Raw genomic sequence first — 22,599 nt, 5'->3', positions numbered from 1 at the left:
GGTAAGGGCTCGCACATTAACCCAGAGGTAACTCGCTTACCACCGGGTACATTCAAGCGCTACAAAAATAAATAAAATTTTTGTAGCGCTGGCAATTACAGTGCGCTAGGCGTGGAAAGTATCGCCAGGCTGCTGCGGTAGCCCAGCTGTACTTCCTGTATAGCCAGCGGTAAGCCGCTTACTATAAGGAGCCCTTACTGAGTTGTGTGCGTAAATCTCAATTAATACCAATTAATGCTTATAATTGCTTGTTACTATCTAATTAACAGCGCTGATTAACTAGTTAACCAATGTTATGCGCAGTGCTATAGAATGCACTTCAGTTTCTGCGTGGATTTTTCAGGTGCCATATATAGGCACCAGGGGATATACTTAACTGTTGTGCTCTGGGACGCACTGGCCCAAAATGTTTGCTACTTCACATTCCTAAGTCTGTATCTAGCACCTCTTTGATCTATCATGGTAATGTCTCCTGCTAAGGGCCTTATTGCTACTAACATATTAATCTGACTTTTTTTTTCCATAAATCATGTGACATTACCTGAGTTTTTAGAGTCAATAATAGCCAATGCATAACTTTAATTAGCTCTTACTTTATATTTTCTATTAAGCTTGCTAAGTTTGAAAACCACCTTGGAACATGGTGAAAAAAAGGGGGGGGGGTGCTTTTCAATCTCTCTGTTTCCTTACAATCCTGATCTTCCTAGTTCTTCTGAAAGTTGCAGGAACTTATACGAGTACTAAATATTTCACTGAGGATGTAGGAGTTAGCTCTCCCCTTTTGCTGATTCCAGAAATGATGTTGCAAGAAAAATAACAAAGGTTTAAAAACAAATCAGAATGCACCAAAATATTTACAGTAGTTTCAATGAAATGCCACAAAACAAAATATTACCCAAAAATTACTGCAGGTTTCTGTGGCTTAAATTCAGTTTTTACAAAAGAAGTGACATATGTTGCATGACAAAGGGTCTTCTATGACTAATGCCTCATTATATAACTAGGTTACTGGATAAAACATGTCCCCACTACACATTCTGCTTTCAGTAATCACATGGATACTTGGGAAGAATCTTTCAGAAGCTGCCCACTAGTGGATGTCTTACACCCTACTGTTTGAAGCTTGCAAAGATATCTGGTGGGATAACTCTGCAAACGTATCTGCTAGCAAGCAATTTTATTATTTTTTTGTCTACACTTACTCATTTTGGTACAGTTCCTCTCCCCCCCCCCCAAAAAAAAAAAAAAAAAGATGCAAACTTCCCCATTATTTCATCCATCAGAATTTCATCTAACATGGTGCATTCAAAACCTAAATTTGTAAGAACCACAATGAACCAGATGATTAGGAATGATAGAATATAAGTGATATATTATGTTGTTTAGTAAAATAGCATGCTATGAACTGAAGCCACTGCCAGAGAGAACTCCCATAATGGTTTATTGCACTGTCTATAAATGGCAATAAAGCATGCTCCATTTGCATTAATGTGAAATCCTCAACATAAAAATGTGTACATTTTAAGTTCGTCTCCCAAAGGCATGCCCAGCAGAACAGCATAAAGAAAATATAGGTATGCAAAAGTCCATTTTAGGATCATGTGCAACTATTTAATAATCTACTTTTTTTTCTTTTTTTGTTGCGGTTATTTTTCCCAGCAGCTTTTTCCTGGTGCTCCTTTGAATTTCCAGGTCAGTCAGTACAGTCTATTTATAACCAATAAGAAGCGTGGTTTTAGTGCACATTTTTGGAGCTACAATCTGGGATGGACAATTTAAAAAAGGCACCCCATGAATATAACAGTACTGAAATAATCTGAACATACTTAACTGCATTGCATTTTGGAATATTTAAAATTATGGCACACTTAAAGAAAGTATATACATTTATATTACCGAGTAGGTGTGATGGCTATCACTAGAATCAAATAAAATTCTATATACAGAAATTATTCATTTGAGCTGCCGGACTTGTAACTTATTTGTAATCTGTAACAAGGCACATAAAATAGAAGCTTTAAGTTGAAATACAGAGCAGGGCACTATCCTACTAAAGTTCTATACACACTCACTCCCATCCCTAAACTTTTAAATATCTACTTATGAAAAGACATCATAGGCATTACAGTAGTACAACAGTTTCCAAGACACTTAATAACAATGTGCAAAAAGCAATTACACTAGAGGAGCTTCAGAAATAAAAGGCATACTGATTTATGCAACGGCAGGGGGTCTGCATTGGAGACACAGTACAGATATCAATTTCTTTAGATCCAACAGAGCCACTCTCCTGAAGCTGGATCTTGTCAGTCATTTGAGGGCTGTTGCAGCTAAAAGGGAACTGTCCAGCCCCACCTGAAACATCAGCAGAGTGTGTCTCTACATGCATGCTGTCAGCATCGTCCTCAACGCCTCCATTTACTGTCTGCATTAAGTCAGCAAAACTCCCAACTGTGAAAAAAAGGCATTGTTGATTTTAGAAGTCCAGTGCAAGGCATTTATTTAATTAGGAAGTTTATCAACACACATATCACACTTTGACGCTGAATAAATAAATAAAGAAATCTTTTAGACTATAAGGAGGTTCTAGCTTCTTTGTCATTTACCATTTTTTTTTTTTTTTTTTGGAAATTGCTTATTGTCATACAGTGGTGAAAACAAAGATTTTTTTCCCCCAAAAAAGAAAATTAAATACACACTTTTGAAATATTTGCAATTTTGAATTTCTTTTGTGACTTATTTGCATGAAACACAATGTATGATGCCCTGTTTGATGCATCAATTTTGTCCTGCAGTGAAATTGCTGTTATGCTTTGTACATTGCATGTACAAAATCAATTTTTTAAATAATGGTGCACAGTGATATCCATCTTTTGGCTCTTTAAATTCTACCGCACATAGGAGGTAATTTTGTGATAGGTTGCCTATATGTGACGGTCATGTAGGTATCTATTTTATTAACACACGTGGAGGGGCATAATCGAAAGGGGCGCCCAAGTTTTCCTGAGGACGTCCTCGCAGGATGTCCCGGCGAAGGGATGGGGAAACCCGTATTATCGAAACAAGATGGGCATCCATCTTTCATTTCGATAATACAGTCGGGGACGCCCAAATCACGAAATTTAGATCGACCTTAGAGATGGTTGTCCCAATTTTCGGCGATAATGGAAACCGAGGACGCCCATCTCAGAAACAACCAAATGCAAGCCATTTGGTCGTGGGAGGAGCCAGCATTCGTAGTGCACTGGTCCCCCTGACATGCCAAGACACCAACTGGGCACCCTAGGGGGCCCTGCAGTGGACTTCAGAAATTGCTCCCAGGTGCACTGCTCCCTTACCTTGTGTGCTGAGCCCCCAAAAGCCCACTCCCCACAACTGTACACCACTACCACAGCCCTTATGGGTGAAGGAGGGCATCTACATATGGGTACAGTGGGTTTCTGGTGGGTTTTGAAGGGCTCACATTTACCACCACAAGTGTAACAGGTAAGGGGGGGATGGGCCTGGGTCCGACTGCCTGAAGTGCACTGCACCCACTAAAACTGCTCCAGAGATCTGCATACTGCTGCCATGCAGCTGGGTATAATATCTGAGGCTGGCATAGAGGCTGGAAAAATATTTTAAACATTTTTTTTTTAGAGTGGGAGGGGGTTAGTGACCACTGGGGGAGTAAGGGGAGGTTATCCCCGATTCCCTCCGGTGGTCATCTGGTCATTTAGGGCACATTTTTGTGGCTTGGTCGTAAGAATAAAAGGACCAGGTAAAGTCGTCCAAGTGTTCGTCAGGGACGCCCTTCTTTTTTCCATTATCGGTTGAGGACGCCCATGTGGTAGGCATGCTCCAGTCCCGCCTTCTCTACGCCTCTGAGACGCCCCCGTGAACTCTGGTCATCCCCGCAACGGAAAGCAGTTGAGGACACCCAAATTCGGCTTTCGATTACACCGCTTTGGGCAACCCTGTGAGGACATCCATCTTGCAATTTGCGTCGAAAGATGGGCACCCTTCTCTTTCGAAAATAAGCCTGACATCTACGTATCTTCATTAAAAAGTAGCGGTAAACTAGCAAAAATGATGTCTGCAATGAACTGCAGACAGTTACGCCTGCTTGTGTGATTGTCGGCACATAAAGTGCATGCATAAATTATGACTCCACTCAAGCTCTGCCCAAGAACACACCTACAAATGAGTTGCATAAGATTATCTTGTCACTGTGCTTATTTTTTTTCATGCACAACCCTGAAGTAATTTTATAAAATCCTTTTTACACACAAAAAAATCCTTTAATTAGCTCCTAAATGTGAGCCTTAAGGGCTCAAATCAAACCTTTTACAGATAGCACATATTATCCAGAAAGTGAAAAAGTACATGCCATGGAGACAAAACTGGTCAATAAGATTATCTTATTCTGGCTTTAACTACATGCAAACCCTATAGTCACTGGATGATCAACTCCCAAAGGTGGTGTTCTTCATGAGATGCTTGGCTGTGTATTAAAGATTAGAGAATGAGTGTATCATCACCGGTGTTATTTCTGGGTAACCAACAAAAAGATTTATCTAACTTCATCACTAAGAACAATTCTTCCCCTCCATCTGGTTGAATGTACCACAAATTCTTTATTTATAAACTTCTTTATTTATCCCAATTTAATCCAGTTTAATTCTTTTGATCAACTCATACACTACATTTGAAGACTCTTATGGTTTTCAAAGGCTACAGTGTTTGTGGTATATGTTACAATGCACAGTAGTGTCTGATTAACAGTTGTTCCATTTCTCAGTGAACCAACAGATACACAATATAACTACAAAAGCAGAACACTCAGGGCCCAATATTCAGCTGGTGGTGGTCAGCATTTTTTTGGCCACAGCCGACATTGCCCACGAATATTCAATGCCAAGTCACGTCCAGGCACAGGCATTGAATATCCAGGTTTAGACGGTTGGATAAAACTTATTCCGTTAAGCGCTGTTATCTAGCACTTAAATGGATACATTAACCGGATATAGACAGGACTATGTTTTATGTGGTCCTATTTATCTGGTTAACATATCTGGTTAAGTGCTAATATTGGCATTTAACCAGATACAGCTCAACCCTTTATAACGTGATCTGTTACAATGCAAATCCACTTATAACGCGATGCAAGCGTGGCTCCTGGTTTAACAGGAGAGACCGACAGGATCAAATCAGAAGTCCAGCAAACCCAAGTGGGTAAAGAAGTCTGTTGTATAGGTAGTGCCTAGACTACACTTTACTCTGTGTTCTGCATACTCCCTTTGGTCACAACCAACATGGCTGAGGGCCTTGAAAGATGTGCAAACAGATGCTTCATATCTATATATTTATAGCAACTGAGGTAAAAGAACTGTTATATTATGTCTGTGTAGTGTGTGCTTCCACCATGTGAACATGACCTCTATGCCTTTTCCCTATGAGTTTAGCAAAAATGTATAGATGACTTCCACCATTTTATAAAACTTGTAACAACAAGTTGACGTTCCAAAAGACGCTGATACTGCAAATAATCATGAGTGAGGATTCAGTCATTGCATATTTAAAAGAAACTAAACCTAAAAGAATTTTTTTTACATTGCTGGTGAAGCCTGGGATGCGATCACAAAACTTTGCATTTCTAAACGTTGACAAAGCCTAACTGGTGCAAGCACAGTCCTGGATAACTCACAGGTAGCCAGTGACAGGCCATCAGTTTCCAGAAAAATTAGAGAAAGTTTTAAACAGAAAAGCATAAATGGCAAATCATATCTATTTTCTTTTTGCAAGTTCATTTTTCCTAATAGATCGATAATTTGAGAAGACTCCAATATTAGTAGCTCAGCATTTAACTATGATTGTTTTACTAACATGCTTATTTTATTACCCAGGCAGATCTGTACTAATTTACAAGCAGTTAAAGAATACTTATGGTCTGACAGGAGAAATACTCTTAATTTCAGCCTCCTCTTCAGCTACATGACCTGATACGTGGAAGGCTCAACTTATCCCATACCTTCAGTTCTAGCCTTCTTTACTCCAGCAGATTCCATCTCGTTGAAAGATCTCTTGCGACTGTTCCCGCCTCCAATGTGACTTGGAGGAGTGTTCTGATGGGTCCCATTTAAAGTGCCATTACAATAGAAACCATTCAGTCGACAATTCTGGAGGTTCAAGAGAAACTGAGCACAATCTTGGAAGCCCTGGGTATGTGCAAGATCTGCTGCTGTCAGGCCACTGGCATTCCTCAAGCTGCACGATACAAAGGAAAAGAATTACTTCCTGGTCTTCAACCTCATCAGCTGCTCTCAATGACTGACTAACTGATGGTGATTTGAGAGAAGAAAATATAAATGTCAAATTTTGTTTTTATAACTAACTTTCTTCTTTGCATATAACTGACTCCTAAGCTAAATTTGGAAAACAATATAATTTAAAATGACTATACTACACTCTTTAATAAAATAAACTTATCTTTATTTATGCTTCTGGATATATCTTATTCTTCATTACATGTCTGAAGCATCTTAACTTACACACTTCAGACTCCTGATGTCACACTGTCTGCTAACAGTTTCTTCTAGGCCTTATCCTCATAAAATAATACCAAAGCTTAACTACAAATTAATTATCCTGGACTTAAAGTTATAAAAAACCTTAATATCAATTTGGCAATTGTCCATGGCATTCTTTTAGTCTTACATTTCTATACACATTATATAAAAATAAACATTTTACACTTAATTATGAGAAACTTAACTCAGTATTTCTGCTCATACTTTACTAACAGACTTGATTCATGTTTCACAGCAGTGACATCATAAGTGGGGGGACTTGACTTTGTTCTTACATTTGAGACAATCCCACATGGCTAGCTAAAATAGAGACTCATAAGCCCTTATTAAATGCCAGTTCTTCTTTATTCTTCTGAGAGCAACAAGAAAGAAACAAGGAAAAAAATCCCAAAACAATGACATAATTAGCACAAATGAATCATCACTTAAGGAGGCATCATCATTTGGCAAGTTGGAGATGTTATCCAAGGCCTCCAACAGAACAACCATAAAAGATAGCAAACTATTTGAGCAATTTCACGAATTTCTCTTTCACTCCACAAGAGATACCCCTCAAGGACAGCACTAATCAGCTGTCTTGTTACCCTAATCCAAAGATTTTTTTGGTCTTCCAGCGATCAAGCTACTAAGTATATGTAGCCCTGGGTAAGATTTGAAATAGCTTATACGGCAATGAACAAGATGCAGTCTGATTTCTTAGGTCTTAATCTCCCTGTGCCCCACTAGTGTGGCAAAAGACCCAGTTTTTAATCCAAAACATCCTGTGTTAAGTGAAATAGAGAAATAACTGGAGAAAGGGTTTAGATAAGGTACTGCAAGGCAAATCAAAGAATGTCCATGGTCCAACTGCCAAAATTTAAAGATCAGGTTGAAGGTGCATCCATAGACTATGACATCTCAAGACAGTGGACTCAAATTACAACATATTTTGTAAGTAAAACAAATGACCTACAATGAGGAGATGTATTCTAAGACCACAGGCGTTCTGAAGACAAAACAAAGCCAAGCATACGGAATGGTAATAGTGTTGGGGTCACTTTGGCACTAGTGATCATAATACGATCAAAATCGGATTTAACTGAAGGAAGGACACTAAGGATATCTACTGCATCAGTATTTAAATGTTAAATGCCAGACTATGATAAAATGATGAAAAATAGAAAAAAAACTAAAAGGAGTCGCTACAAAGATTGAGAGCTTACAATAGGCATGGCTATTGTTTAAACAAACCATCTTGTAAGCCCAGACCAAATGCATGCTAACACATTAAAAAAAAGAAAGAAGGAAAGCCAACTGACCTTTGGCATGGTTAAAAGATGAGGTGAAAGCAGCTTTCATAGCAAAAAAAAATATCTTTCAAGAAATGGAAAATGGATCCGAATGAAGAATGAATATAAGAAACAGCAAAAACAAGGGGGCAATTTGTTGGAAAGCATTAATAAGGCAGGCAAAAAAAAAAAACCTTGCTGTGATAGAAAAATATCATAATAAAAACTTTTCCGGTACACGCTGCAAGACACCTATGAGGGAGACAGTTGGATACCATTTAGATGATTATGGGGTAAATGGGGGCATTCATGGAGATAAAGGCCATAGCAGAGAGAATAAAAGAATGTATTTGCTTTAATGAGGAAAACAAAGAAAAAAAACATGCACAAATGTTATTTAAATGGTGATATTTCAAAGGAGCTGAAATAAATCTCAGTGAACCTGGAAGACAGAACAGGGCAAATTGAAAACTAAAGAGTAGCAAATCATCTGGACCAGATGATACATACCCCCGAGTACTGAAAGAACTCAAAAATGAAAACTGCTGACCTATTAGTAATTTGTAACCTATTATTAAAATTGTCTACAAAACCTGAGGACTGGAGGGTGGCCAAAGAAATGTCAGTTTTTTAAAAAAAGGTTCCAAGGGTGCTTTCGGAAAACTACAGAACGGTGAGCTTGATGTCAGTGCTAAGCAAACTTCTATTTGAAAGAACAAATTACTTAACATATAATCATGATTTAATGGGAAAAATCCAACATGGATTTAGCCTAAGAAGTCGTCTTACCAACTTGCTACGTTATTTAAGGTGTGAATAAACATTTGGATAAAAGTTAGCCAGTTGATATGATGTATCTGGATTTTCAGAACACATTTGACAAAGTCTCTCTTGAGAGACCCCTAAGAAAATTAAAAAATCATGGGATAGAAGGCAAAGTCCAATTGTGGGAGCTGGTTTGAAGACAGAAAACAGAGTAGGGCTAAATGGTTGATTTTCTCAATGGGGAAAGGTGAAGGATAAAGTGCCTCAAAGAGCTCACAGATCTTAATGGAACTGTACAAGCTGAAACGGATCACAACATCCTGCCTTCATCATCGGCCAAAAACCTTTTAATGTGTAAATTTCCTGTTACTGTAGCTAGTCACAACTCTACTACTAAATCGAGTGACTGGTTCTTTAAGAAACTCTAGTAATTTGTGAGCACTATATCACTTATCTTTCACGATGATGCTCCTGGACCACGTTGCCCAAGTCAATAATTTACTGTGCTCTCTCGGTGTCACATAGGAGAAAGAACAGCCTATGTGACACCGAGACCCTGAAGCAGCCTTGTGAAATGCTGGCCATTGTCGGCTCGGCACATGAGTCCAGAGAGAGCACAGTAAATTATTGGCTTGGGCAACGTGGTCCAGGAGCATCATCGTGAAAGATAAGTGATACAGTGCTCACAAATTACTAGAGTTTCTTAAAGAACCAGTCACTCGATTTAGTAGTAGCGCTCTAGAAATGTTAAGTAGTAGTAGTAGTAGATTTTTTGTTTTGCCTTTAAACGAAAGCTTTAAATGGCCAGATACTTGAAATCTTAGAGGAGGAACAGACTCTGATAACATTACAGCGTTCAACATTTACTAAACCTTAGCTGTTAATTTGTTTCCTTACAGTATCCCAATTACTTCTATGGACAATTAGAAAGAGCCCATGCCATAAAAGGGAATTTCAGAAGGAACAGCAGATCCACTGATATTTAGGTTATCCTTAAAACTGCTGACTAGTCTAAGGATCAGAAAAATCACATGCTAGAACTGAACCAGTGTTCACGAACAAACCACAAAAAGCAGGTGAAAGCATTGGGAAATTCAGCTGGATTAAGAGTTCATTGACAAGGGCTAGAAGGCAAAAGAAGAAATTTAAGCTGCAGAAAGTTGTCCAGAGAGAGCTAAAAGCTGACTTATCACTTTTGAATTACATAACAATTGGAGCATAGAAAGATGTTTATGAAGTCAGATATTTTGGAGTTTCAGGAAACTTTAAAGCTTCAGTGAAGAAAAATATTGGGAAGGTCCCTTCTAATGACTAGCAAGGGGAATAGCGGTTGGAAATTTCTAAAGTTCACTTCAGACTTGGACAGTTTGTAAGAAAGTTCAGAAATAATAACTAAAATCCAGATCAGAAAGAGATGGGAGCAGCGAAAAACCTGCGCTTTTGCCAGAGACAGCCTCGTCTTATGAGCGGATTTTACTGTTTTCTGTGTTCTAATATTGTGGAAGAACACTTGTTAGATTTTGTCTGCAAAAGACCCCAGAAGCAGACTTTTTCAAGCCAAAACACGGTCCCATATTAGGGTCCTTTTGATCTCTAATAAACTATATCCTTGAGAATTCATCAAGTGTACATGTGATTAAGGGGCCCTTTTACTAAGCTGTGTAGGCGAGTCAATTTATAGCTACTGCGTGGCCTGGGCGGTAATTTAGTTTCTTACGCACGCCGGAAAATAATTATTTTCCGGCGTGCGGCAGAAACCAGGTGGTAATCATCATTCTCCGCACATAGACGGTTACCACGCGAGACCTTATCGCTAAGTCAATGGGTGGTGGTAAGGTCTCAGATCCAAAATAGACGCACACCAATTTTTATTTTGCCGCATGTCCATTTTCATCAAAAATTTTAAAAAGGCCTTTTTTTTATAGGCACGCTGAAAAATGGATCTGCGCATGCCCAAAACACACGCCTACACTAGCGCAGCCCATTTTTCAGCACACCTTAGTAAAATGACCAGTAAGTGTTGGAAGAATAATCCACTGATCTTATTGTTTACATGGAGTAAGAAATACCTTCTGGTGTTATTGTATAGGAGGTGAACCTTCTTCAAATGAAGGAAACCTCTGGAACGAGAAGGCATAAGATGAAGTTAAGAGGAAACAGGCTTAGGATGAATCTATGAACTATGACTGGCATATAGTTATACCAAGCTATAATCTATTCAAGAAAGACAAGGTAGGAAGGAAGTATTAAAGCAAAGGAACTGCAGATCTTACACAGTAAGGAGGAACCACTGAAGGTTAATCTGGAAAGAGGGAATGGAAAACCTATTCATACTGTTAGGATATAAAAACTCCTTGTAAGCAGAAGAAACAGATATTCACATAAGTGCTATGAAACAATCTGCCAGACATTCAATAGGACATTCCAGCTGTGGTGCTGTCTAGAAGGAGATGCTGAATTCTTGATAGGAAACACTCTTTGGCAGCTGCTAATGGAAGCCATGAGGTAGGGGAGGGGTGATAGAACCGGTGCTTACACACGAAGAGCACATTTCAGATGTTGCGGTGGGTGATCATCTAGTTTCTAATGATTGATGGACGATACGGGTCAGTATAATGGCACAGGCCACAAAGATTTATTCAAAAGCTACAGTCTAGAAAACTAAACTTAGTCATGATTGGACAATACGTCAAGCAAGTCATTAGTTGGATGGGAATAAGTTGAGGAATTAAAAAAAAAGTGGGCAAAACTGAAAATAAATATTGACAGGGCAACGAATTTGCTAGCAAAGTAAAGAAGCCATTAAAAGTAGCCGAAAAGATAAGAGAAAAAAAGCCATCATTCATAAACGACAAGATAACAAAAAGAGGAAGGCAAAAGTCAGTAAAAGTTCAAATCAATCAGCAGAAGTGAAGATGGCAATGAAAGAGAAAATAATACAGTAACATTTGGAAGAAGACTACTTTTTACATTTTTTTTTAAAGATATGTTAGTGACAGGAGGAAGGAAGTGTAGCATTGTGAGACTCAAACGTGAAAGGGAGTAATATGTAGAGGTTGATAGGAAAAAGTGGAATTGCTTAACAAAATTCTGGTTCAATGGTCATCGAGAAAGGCCCAGAAGCTGGGCCACAGAAAATGCACACAAATGGAATGAAATGATAGTTCAATGGTCACCGAGAAAGGCCACAGAAAATGGACACAAATAGGAATGGAATGATGTTCAGAGAACTAAGGGAGCCAGATGGATACATTCAAGGATACCGAAAGAACATAGGGAAGTTCTGGTGGATCTGTTTTCTGACCTCTTTTACAGTTGGGAACTATCCTGGAAGATTGAGAATGGGCAGATGTGTGTTGGGAACTCAGGATAATGGATGCTTCAGCTAAGAAGAATAACTGGCTATTTATATTTTGACTTACTTTATTTGGGGACCTATTATTTGCCTTTATCAATTATCCAAATCAGTTACTACAGCAAAAAATAAAATATTCTTCCAGTGGAGTTGTTTTTTTGGACCAATGATTGACAGAAGTTTTCTATCCTAATTGCAGACATGGTACTGCATAAAATTACCAAGTTTTTTTTTATTTTTTTACTGAGGTCTTTTTCTCTACTATTTTTTGATTGTTTTATGCAGCTCTGGCAAGCGGAAACCCTTCCACACTGCTTTAAGACTATGTATGTGATTTTCCTGAATTACTACAGCTCTATCCCTCTGTGATTATTGATTTCAATTACCCAAATATCAACTGGATAACTGTCACTTCAAGAAATGCTAGGGAAGTAAATTTGCTAGACAAAATAATTATTCATGGGGCAACTTGTCCAGGAACTGATAAGAGTGGGGGCTATTTTAGATCTAGTTCTTAGTGGAAAGTAGGCCTTAGTGCAAGATGTAATTGTATTGGGTCTACTGGGAAACAGTGATTATAACACTGTCAAATTTGAGTTAATAACTGAAGTGAAGACACTAAGGAAATCTACTGTAGCAGCATTTAACTTTTGAAAGGGCACCTGATTAAAAAGCTAAAATGAGCAGCAGCAAAGTTTAGAATTTTAAATGAAGCATGGATATTTAAAAATACAATTTTAGAAGCCCAGACCAGATGTATTCCACATGAGTAAGAGGAGCACTCAAGAGAGGACAAGACCATAGCAGAGAGACAATGAATTCTTTGCTTGGTCTTTACCTAAGAACATATAAGAGATCTACCTGTGATGGAAATGGTTTTCAAGGGTAATGATATGGAAGAGAAAAGAAAAAAATCTGAGGTAGATTGGGAACTGATTAAAAGATGGGGTTAAATGGCTTTTTCTCTCAATGGAGGAAAGTAAATAGTGGAGTTTCCCAGGGATCTGTACTGGGACTGGTACTATATTACATATTTATAAATGATCTGGAAATGGGAACAATGAGCAAGGTGATTAAATTTGAAGATAACACAAAACTCTTCCAAGTTGTTAAATCACTTGATGACTGTGAAAAATTGGAGGACCTTAGGAAATTGGAAGACTGGGCATCAAAATGGAAGATGAAATTTAAATGAGGCCAAATACAAAGTGATGCATACTGGGAACAATAATCCACATTATACTTAATGCTAGGTTCCACATTAGAAGTCACTACCCATGAAAAAGATCTAGTTGACATCATGAACAATATGTTGAAATCTTCTGCTTAGTGTGCAGTAGTGGCCAAAAAAGCCAAATAGAAATGTTGGAAATTTTTAGGAAACAGATATAAAATAAGAGATTATAGTGCTTCTATCACTCCATTGTGTAACCTCACCTTAAGTAGTGTTGCAATTCTGGTCACAGTATCTTAAAAATGATTTAGCGAAATTAGAAATGGCTCAAGTAAAGTCAACCAAAATGATTAAGGGAATGGAATTCCTCTCGCATGAGGAAACGTTTAAGAGGTAAGGCCTCTTTTGCTTGGAGAAGAGACCATTGAGGAGAGGATTTGACAGAGGTCTATAAATCCTGAGTGGAGTAGAGCGGGAGGACATGAATTGATTGTTTACTCTTTCAAACAGTACAAAGACAAGGGGACATTCCATGAAGTTACATGGTAATAGTTTAAAAATGAACAGAAAATATTTTTTCACTCAATGAACAGTAAACTCTTGAACTTGTTGCACAAGGACATGGTAACAGCAGTTAGTATAGCTGGTTATTAAAAAATAAAAAGGTTTGGGCAAGTTGCTGGAGGAAAAGTCCATAAACTGCTATTAAGGTAGACAAGGGGAAAGCCACTACTTATCCTTGAGGTCAATAGCATGGAATCTTGCTAGTCTTTGGGATTCTACCAGGCACTTGTGATCTGCATTGGTCAATGTTAGAAGCAGGATATTGGGCTAGATGGACCATCGGTCTGATCCAGTATGGCAATTCTTATTCTAAATGAAAATTCATCTGAGGAAAAGGGAAATTACAGGTGGTGTGCAACAGGGATCAATCCTTGGTCAATGTTGTTGTGAGCGACATTCTGAAGGGCTATAAGGAAAAGCTTGCCTTTTTGCAGAGGATATCAAAATCTGCAAATAAGTCAACACCCTGGAAGATGCAGAAAACATGGAAGAGGATCTAGTGAAGTATGAAGAATGGTCAAGTGTGTGACAGCTAAGATTTAATATTAAAATATACAGGGTCATACATTAGGGTTGCAAAAGCCCAAAGGAGAAGTACAGTACAGGGGGATGAAGTGGAGGAGTAGCCTAGTGGTTACTGTAACAGACTTTGATCCTGGGTAACTGGGTTTGATTCCCACTGCAGCTCCTTGTGACTCTGGGCAAGTCACTTAACCCTCTATTGCCCCAGGTACAAATAAGTACCTGTATATATTATCTAAACCACTTTGAATGTAGTTGCAAAAACCACAGAAAGGCAGTATATCAAGTCCCATTCCCTTTCTGAAGAAGAGTGATATCTGGGAATCATTGTATCTGATCAACACAGACAAAGGCAATAGCAAAAGCCGTAATGATGCTCAGGTGCAGAAAGAGAGAGAGAGGAATAGCCAGACTGAACAACGAGGTGATAGTACCACTGAATAAGCCTCTAGTGAGAAATCATTTTATGTTCATTTATTAAATCAAGAAGCAGTCAAATTGGCATGGAGTAAAGATTTGGGTTATGAATTGAAGGGAATAAACTTCACAAAGCTGATAAAAGATATCCCAAAGCAAGTACGCAGTGCCAAGCTTCAGGAAAACCAGTATAGGATATTACATAGGGGCTATATATCACAGTTGCAAGCAGCGAGAGCAGACTCGATATTAGATGCTACGTGTTCTAAATGTAAAAATGGGAACAACACTTTTATGCATGCTTTCTGGAGATGTGAAAGGTTCAAACATTTTGGAGTACATTGCGGAAGCATTTGGAACACCTTCTTGGCCAAAAAAATAATACATTCTTGGAAAGGAGTACTATTAAATAAATTGGAGGCTACTAGGGTATCAGACAAAAACCTAGCTCTTTTAATGTATAAGGCATTTGCGGTGGGGAAAAAATGTATACTTGAGTATTGGATGCAGGAGGAACCTCCTTCTTTCTGGCACTGGATAAATTGTTTTCATGAATTAATGCTATGGGAGGCACGGGAAGCAGGGGCCACTCCAAAGAGAAGAAAGGCCTTTTATAATATTTGGAACAGCTATTTACAGCACATATCCCACAGAGCAAGAAGTGCTGTTCTAAACAAGTTCTCTACTTTGTAGAGAGATAATCATAAGAAATAGGAGTTTGGAATTCTTTACTGGAGAGGTTTGGGTGAAAGGACAGGGAGGGAAAGAGGCCAACCTTGAGAAGGCGATGGTATCAGTAAATGAATAAGTTAAATTGGTAATCATTACAGGTCGATTAGTAAATGATGATCGGAGAGGGACTAGGGTAAAAAGGGGATCCTTGAAGTATGAAGGAACTTTCGGAAGGGGTGGGAGGGAGGAGATAGGTGTAAATGTGGTAATATAGCAGAATGGTTCATATGGGATAATACTAGATCATAGGAATGGGGGGGGGGGGGGGGGGTGGGAGAAAAGTAAATAAACAAAAATTCTTTGATGATTGAGTTGAATGTTGGTAAACATGTTACGAGATTCAATGGTTATATTTGGAATTTTGGGGTTATGTCTTGCATGCAGAAACAATAAAAAAAATTATTAAAATAAAATAAATCAAGAAACAGCCCCATGAATATAAAACTATTGAGGAACTTTTGAATATGACAATACAGTGTGGAGGAAAAAGCCTCAGAATTTCATTTGAGCATTTGCATTATGCTTCCTTCACTCCATCATAGGCATAAAAACCTCCTCCACCCATAATATCACTTCAATAAGAAACTTACCCCTTGTTCACTAAGCTACTTGGCAATGCCGACAAAGCCCATTCAAAGTGAATCGACTCTGTCAGCATTAGTGCACGGCTTAGTAAACAGGGGGTATAGTTCTAATGTTCAAAATAGGATTTTAAAAATTTGTAATGATTTTTTAAAAATTATTAGTAAAACTTGAAAACTTCTCTTTCTCTCCTCCAATGTCTTTCAATTTACAATTTTCTCCAATTTGCTGATCCACTATTTACTCATCCATCAAAGTCCTTGTTTCGCTGTCATCTCCCCCTTCATCAAGGTATCAGTGGACTCAGTATAGAAGAATTCACTGCATTACGAAGACTAGTAAAAGAGAGTGAATTCTCCTATATTCAGTCCATTGTTTCTTATTGAAGTGGTATTACTGCTGGAGGTGGTTTTTTTATGCCCATGATGGCGTGAAGCATGCAAACGATCAAATGAAATTCTGAGGCTTTTTCCTCCACACCATAATGTCATAGTCAAAACTTCCCCAATAGTTAAATATAATGTAGGGCTGTTTTCTTGTTTTTTTTTTAATTTGTTATATTTTGTTCCCCATTCTTATTATATTGTTCATTTATTAAAGTAGCAAGGAGGAGAAGAGAAAAGCCTCTACGAATAGAGCAAACCACAGTGTCAACCAAAAAGTGGTCAGTGATACCAGTGGAATCTTTATTAAGCTCAGCAAGTGTGAATAAGGATAAACCCAACACAGCTGTGTTTCCAGCATACAAAGTTGCCTGCGTCAGGGGCAAATTCTCTACAAAAATAAAAACTATATAAATGACCAAAAATAGTGTAAATGAACATATTTGACTGCTACTTATTAGAACACCAGAAACACACATGCAGCAGTCAAATATGTTCATTTACACTACTTTTGGTCATTCATATAGTTTTTATTTGTAAAGAATTTACCCTTGACACAAGCATATTTGCATGCCGAAACACAGCTGTATCGGGTTTATCCTTATTCACAGTTGTTGAGCCTAATAAAGATTCATCTGGTTCCGCTTTTATCCACAGACTCCACTTTTTCATTGACTTTGTGGTTCATTTATTAAAGCCAGGTCAGGTACAGCTTTGCTGAAAAAATTCTATTTGATTCACACCCCTAACTCAATTAAGAGAATAGGAGGAAAACTATTCACCTGAAGACTTAACTGGGCAGCAGGTTATCTCCGCCCTCAGGACTAGATTAGTTTTATTGCATTTGTATCCCGCATTTTCCCACATATTTGCAGGCTCAATGTGGCTTACATTGCTCTGTCATGGTATCATCATGACTGAAACCCCTAACTCAATTAAGAGAATAGGAGGAAAACTATTCACCTGAAGACTTAACTGGGCAGCAGGTTATCTCCGCCCTCAGGACTAGATTAGTTTATTTATTGCATTTGTATCCCGCATTTTCCCACATATTTGCAGGCTCAATGTGGCTTACATTGCTCTGTCATGGTATCATCATGACTGAATAACATATACAATTAGTAATTACATAGAAAACAAGGGAAATATAGTGTATAAAGTAACATGTATAGAGAGAACATTTATGGAACAGCAGATGAGACAGTGTTTTACTAAAGTTCAAATGATGGATCATTATGGTATGTTCTGTTAAAGAGGTGGGTCTTCAAGGATTTCCAAAAGTTGATTAGGTCATTTATTTTTTTCATGGCAGTTGGCAGTGCATTCCATGGCTGTGTGCCTATATAAGGAAAACTAGATGCATGTGTCAGTTTATATTTTAGTCCTTTGCAGCTTGGGAAGAGGAGATTCAGGAGTGTGCGAGATGATTTTTTTTGGAGTTCCTGAGTGGTAGATCGATGAGGTCTGACATATAGACCGGAGCATCTCCATAAATGATTTTGTGAATCAAGGTACAAATCTTGAACATAATGCGTTCCTTGACTGGAAGCCAATGCAGTTTCTAAGGGGTGTGGCACTTTTGTATTTTGCTTTACCAAATATGAGTCTGGCTGCAGTATTCTGGACAGGTCTGAAGTCTTTTGATGACTTGGTCTTTACAGCCAGTGTATAGAGCATTGCAATAGTGACTTAATACCATTGACTGCACCAGGCTGCGAAATGTATCTCTTGGGAATAAAGGTTTTACTCTCTTAAGTTTCAACCTTGAGTTCTAGGCTCTGGCAGCTTTACTCAAAGCAAACAAAAAATGAACAGCATATGAAACACCTAATAAGCTTAAGGGACTCAAATAATCTTGCTCTCACCAATACTAAAAAGCAAACAGCAGTTCAGCAGAAAAATGGTGGTTATTCAGCTTTTGCAAAATGTGCCACATGCATGATTATCTCTCAGTTGGCGAGGTCACATGTGTACTTGGTGCAAGAGCTCATAGCTCTTAAGCAACAAGTCCAATCATTGGAGGCTATAATGGCAGAGACAGAGTGATAGAAAGGAGACTTCAGTCAGAACATACAGTGGTGGAAATAAGTATTTGATCCCTTGCTGATTTTGTAAGTTTGCCCACTGACAAAGACATGAGCAGCCCATAATTGAAGGGTACGTTATTGGTAACAGTGAGAGATAGCACATCACAAATTAAATCCGGAAAATCACATTGTGGAAAGTATATGAATTTATTTGCATTCTGCAGAGGGAAATAAGTATTTGATCCCCCACCAACCAGTAAGAGATCTGGCCCCTACAGACCAGGTAGATGCTCCAAATCAACTCGTTACCTGCATGACAGACAGCTGTCGGCAATGGTCACCTGTATGAAAGACACCTGTCCACAGACTCAGTGAATCAGTCAGACTCTAACCTCTACAAAATGGCCAAGAGCAAGGAGCTGTCTAAGGATGTCAGGGACAAGATCATACACCTGCACAAGGCTGGAATGGGCTACAAAACCATCAGTAAGACGCTGGGCGAGAAGGAGACAACTGTTGGTGCCATAGTAAGAAAATGGAAGAAGTACAAAATGACTGTCAATCGACAAAGATCTGGGGCTCCACGCAAAATCTCACCTCGTGGGGTATCCTTGATCATGAGGAAGGTTAGAAATCAGCCTACAACTACAAGGAGGGAACTTGTCAATGATCTCAAGGCAGCTGGGACCACTGTCACCACGAAAACCATTGGTAACACATTACGACATAACGGATTGCAATCCTGCAGTGCCCGCAAGGTCCCCCTGCTCCGGAAGGCACATGTGACGGCCCGTCTGAAGTTTGCCAGTGAACACCTGGATGATGCCGAGAGTGATTGGGAGAAGGTGCTGTGGTCCGATGAGACAAAAATTGAGCTCTTTGGCATGAACTCAACTCGCCGTGTTTGGAGGAAGAGAAATGCTGCCTATGACCCAAAGAACACCGTCCCCACTGTCAAGCATGGAGGTGGAAATGTTATGTTTTGGGGGTGTTTCTCTGCTAAGGGCACAGGACTACTTCACCGCATCAATGGGAGAATGGATGGGGCCATGTACCGTACAATTCTGAGTGACAACCTCCTTCCCTCCGCCAGGGCCTTAAAAATGGGTCGTGGCTGGGTCTTCCAGCACGACAATGACCCAAAACATACAGCCAAGGCAACAAAGGAGTGGCTCAGAAAGAAGCACATTAGGGTCATGGAGTGGCCTAGCCAGTCACCAGACCTTAATCCCATTGAAAACTTATGGAGGGAGCTGAAGCTGCGAGTTGCCAAGCGACAGCCCAGAACTCTTAATGATTTAGAGATGATCTGCAAAGAGGAGTGGACCAAAATTCCTCCTGACATGTGTGCAAACCTCATCATCAACTACAGAAGACGTCTGACCGCTGTGCTTGCCAACAAGGGTTTTGCCACCAAGTATTAGGTCTTGTTTGCCAGAGGGATTAAATACTTATTTCCCTCTGCAGAATGCAAATAAATTCATATACTTTCCACAATGTGATTTTCCGGATTTAATTTGTGATGTGCTATCTCTCACTGTTACTAATAACCTACCCTTCAATTATGGGCTGCTCATGTCTTTGTCAGTGGGCAAACTTACAAAATCAGCAAGGGATCAAATACTTATTTCCACCACTGTAGGGGAAAGGTGATGGGATTTATTATAGTGCCTTTCTGTGGTTACAATCAAAGTGGTATATATATATATATTACATACAGGTACTTATTTTGTACCTGAAGCAATGGCGAGTTAAGTGACTTCCCAGGGTCACAAAGAGCTGCACTGGAAACTTAACCTGGTTTTCAGGCTACTGCAATAACCATTAGGCTACCCCTCCACTCTAATCTGGCAATCTCTGTGGTGTCATGGAAAAGAAAGAGCACCTGAATTAACAGCATCACCTTAATGTTGCAGAAAGTAATCTTGTAGCCAAGAGCTGCCCTCCATGTATGCAATATGCTCTTGTGCCTAGGAGAATTCTCAAGGGGCATGGACCCAGGAGGGAAGGATGAGGACAACCACTGCAGTTGGGGATTCAAGTATTAGGCATGTAGGTAAGTGGGTGGCTGGTGACCTGAGGACCACTTGCGCACTTGGCTGCCTGGTACAAAGCTGGTGGTCCTCACTGGTCACCGCAATAAGATGTTGGACACTGCTGGAATGAGCCAGCTGTTTTGTTAGATGTAGATATCAACACATGACAATATGAGAGAGTGGTTCTAAAGCCAAATTTAGGCTTCTAGCTGAAATCCAGAACCTCTAGCACTACTCTCTCAAAAATGCTCTGTGTTCCACACACAGGATGAAAGAGGCAGCCAGCTTTCTGGAATCTCAATGTGTGGATTAGACTATGTGACAGGGAAGGAGGATTTAGATTTATTAGGAACTGGGCAATTTTGTGGTGAAAAGGGGTCTATTAAAAAAAAAAAAAGTCTCTACTTTAACCGTGATGGAAAAGGGCTCTTGCTGCTAACATTGCAAAAGGAGATGGAACCTGGGAGAAATCCAGCAGGCTCTCAAACTGGACATAATTTGGAGTAAGGTATCAGAACAGGGAAGTTAGGATATCCCACTCAAGGTAGCAATAGGGGCAAAAGTAGCCCAGGTGCCTTTTAGTAAAGGACAGAGGTGATGGGGATAGTTTTTGCAATCTTTCAACGGCTAAGCAAGTTACAAGTATAAACATGTACTTTGAAATGTGTATTCAAATGATAGAAGCCTTAAAAATAAGATGGCAATGAAAAGCTAGGTATAATAGGCCTCAAGAGACCTGGTGAAGAGGATAACCAACATGTCATTAATACCAGGGCACAAATTATACCACAAGGATAGAATAGATCAAATTGGTGAAGAGTAGGTATTGTATGTTAAAGGGGATATTCAGTCAAACAGCATAAAAGATTTACAGGAAACAGAATGCATCATGGAATCTTTATAGACAAATTCTGTATGAAGGGAAAGGGAATAGTGGTGGGGGTATACTACTAATACAGCTGGCCAGAATGAACGAACAGATGGTTAAAGGTTATTTTAAAAAATGAAGTAAATCAACAATTACCCAAGTCTGAATGAATATCATAACAACAAAAGACATACACAGAAAAAATATAATCCACTTAAAACAAACAATTCTGCATAATAACCAATACCTACCCACTAAGAATAAAAGTGAAAATCCCTCTGAACTAAGGGCTCCCTTTTACTAAATCATGCCAGCGATTCCCAGCATGGCAAATGGGTCACAGCACATGCGTTTCATCACATTTACCATGCGGGAATCGCAAGCACTGTTTAGTAAAAGGGGCTCTAAGAGCCAAATTTTCTAAGTATTGCTGCCATATAGCACTCTTCATTTAGCTCCAAAACAGGGGCTAATCATTTTACTATCAAAAGTAGTGTTCCAAATAATTTTATTTATAACAATTCTTTTCAACTACTGGATGTATATTTCACACTCACTGAAGTAATGTATTCAGAAAACTATTTGAAAATCTACTTAGCCCCACTGAAATAGCACCCAAACTTGAGCTGATCCAAAACCAAATGAAGAAAGTTTAAACTCCACCGTGCCCAACTTGAGACCTCGCATTTCATTGAAACTTCCAACTGCTTTTGGTTTTTGAGCAGTTCAAATTTGGGCACCATTTCAGTGGAGCTAAGTGGATTTTCAAATATCTATATATTTTTTTAAATACATTTGCACCTCATCCTTTTTTTTTTTTTTTGTTGGTTACTGAATGAGAAATATATATCCAACAGTTGAAAGAATTATTATGTCATGACAAATTAAGGGGTCCTTTTACCAAGCTGCAGGAAAAGTTGGCTTTAGCATGCCCTTAAATGTTTTTTTCCTGCGCACTAAGGCCATTTCTCCCACAGCCGGAAAATGAATAATTTTCTAATTAGCACATGGCAGTTAATGCCGCCAGTAACAAAAAGTAGCAAGTGAGAACTTACCGCCATCCATTTTGTTGGCAGTAAGGGCTCACATGCTAATCTTGAACTAATCAGTGTGTGGTACTGCAGATGCGCTGATTAGTGTGAAGTGTCCACTCTCTGCCCCAACACATCTCCTCCACGGAAAAAAAATTTTAAATTTTTTTTTCAGCACACAATTTGTGCACGCAGATTGAGATCTTACTGTAGGACACCTGAGCATGTCCTGTGGTAAGCCTATCTAAGCTAAGTGCATGCTAGTACTTGCCGCAGCTTAGTAAAAGAGCCCTAAAATTGGAACAC

General features: G+C 39.0%; 1 protein-coding gene across 4 annotated transcripts in view; it reads right to left on the bottom strand.

Moving 5' to 3' along the window:
- ANKRD10 (ankyrin repeat domain 10) overlaps positions 1-22,599 on the bottom strand; it is a 181,295-nt gene that overhangs the window by 24,256 nt on the left and 134,440 nt on the right. For all 4 annotated transcript variants that reach the window (XM_030201543.1, XM_030201540.1, XM_030201541.1 and 1 more), the window contains exons 4-5: positions 6,011-6,246; positions 2,356-2,451 (exon numbers count right to left, since the gene is read on the bottom strand). In XM_030201543.1, coding sequence (XP_030057403.1) covers positions 2,356-2,451; positions 6,011-6,246 — 332 coding nt within the window. The remainder of the gene's footprint in view (positions 1-2,355; positions 2,452-6,010; positions 6,247-22,599) is intronic.

The sequence above is a fragment of the Microcaecilia unicolor genome, chromosome 4 (assembly GCF_901765095.1).
Source record: "Microcaecilia unicolor chromosome 4, aMicUni1.1, whole genome shotgun sequence".
Classification (NCBI taxonomy): domain Eukaryota; kingdom Metazoa; phylum Chordata; class Amphibia; order Gymnophiona; family Siphonopidae; genus Microcaecilia; species Microcaecilia unicolor.
Note: the sequence above shows the minus strand (reverse complement) of the source record. Positions and strands in the feature narration are given on the sequence as shown.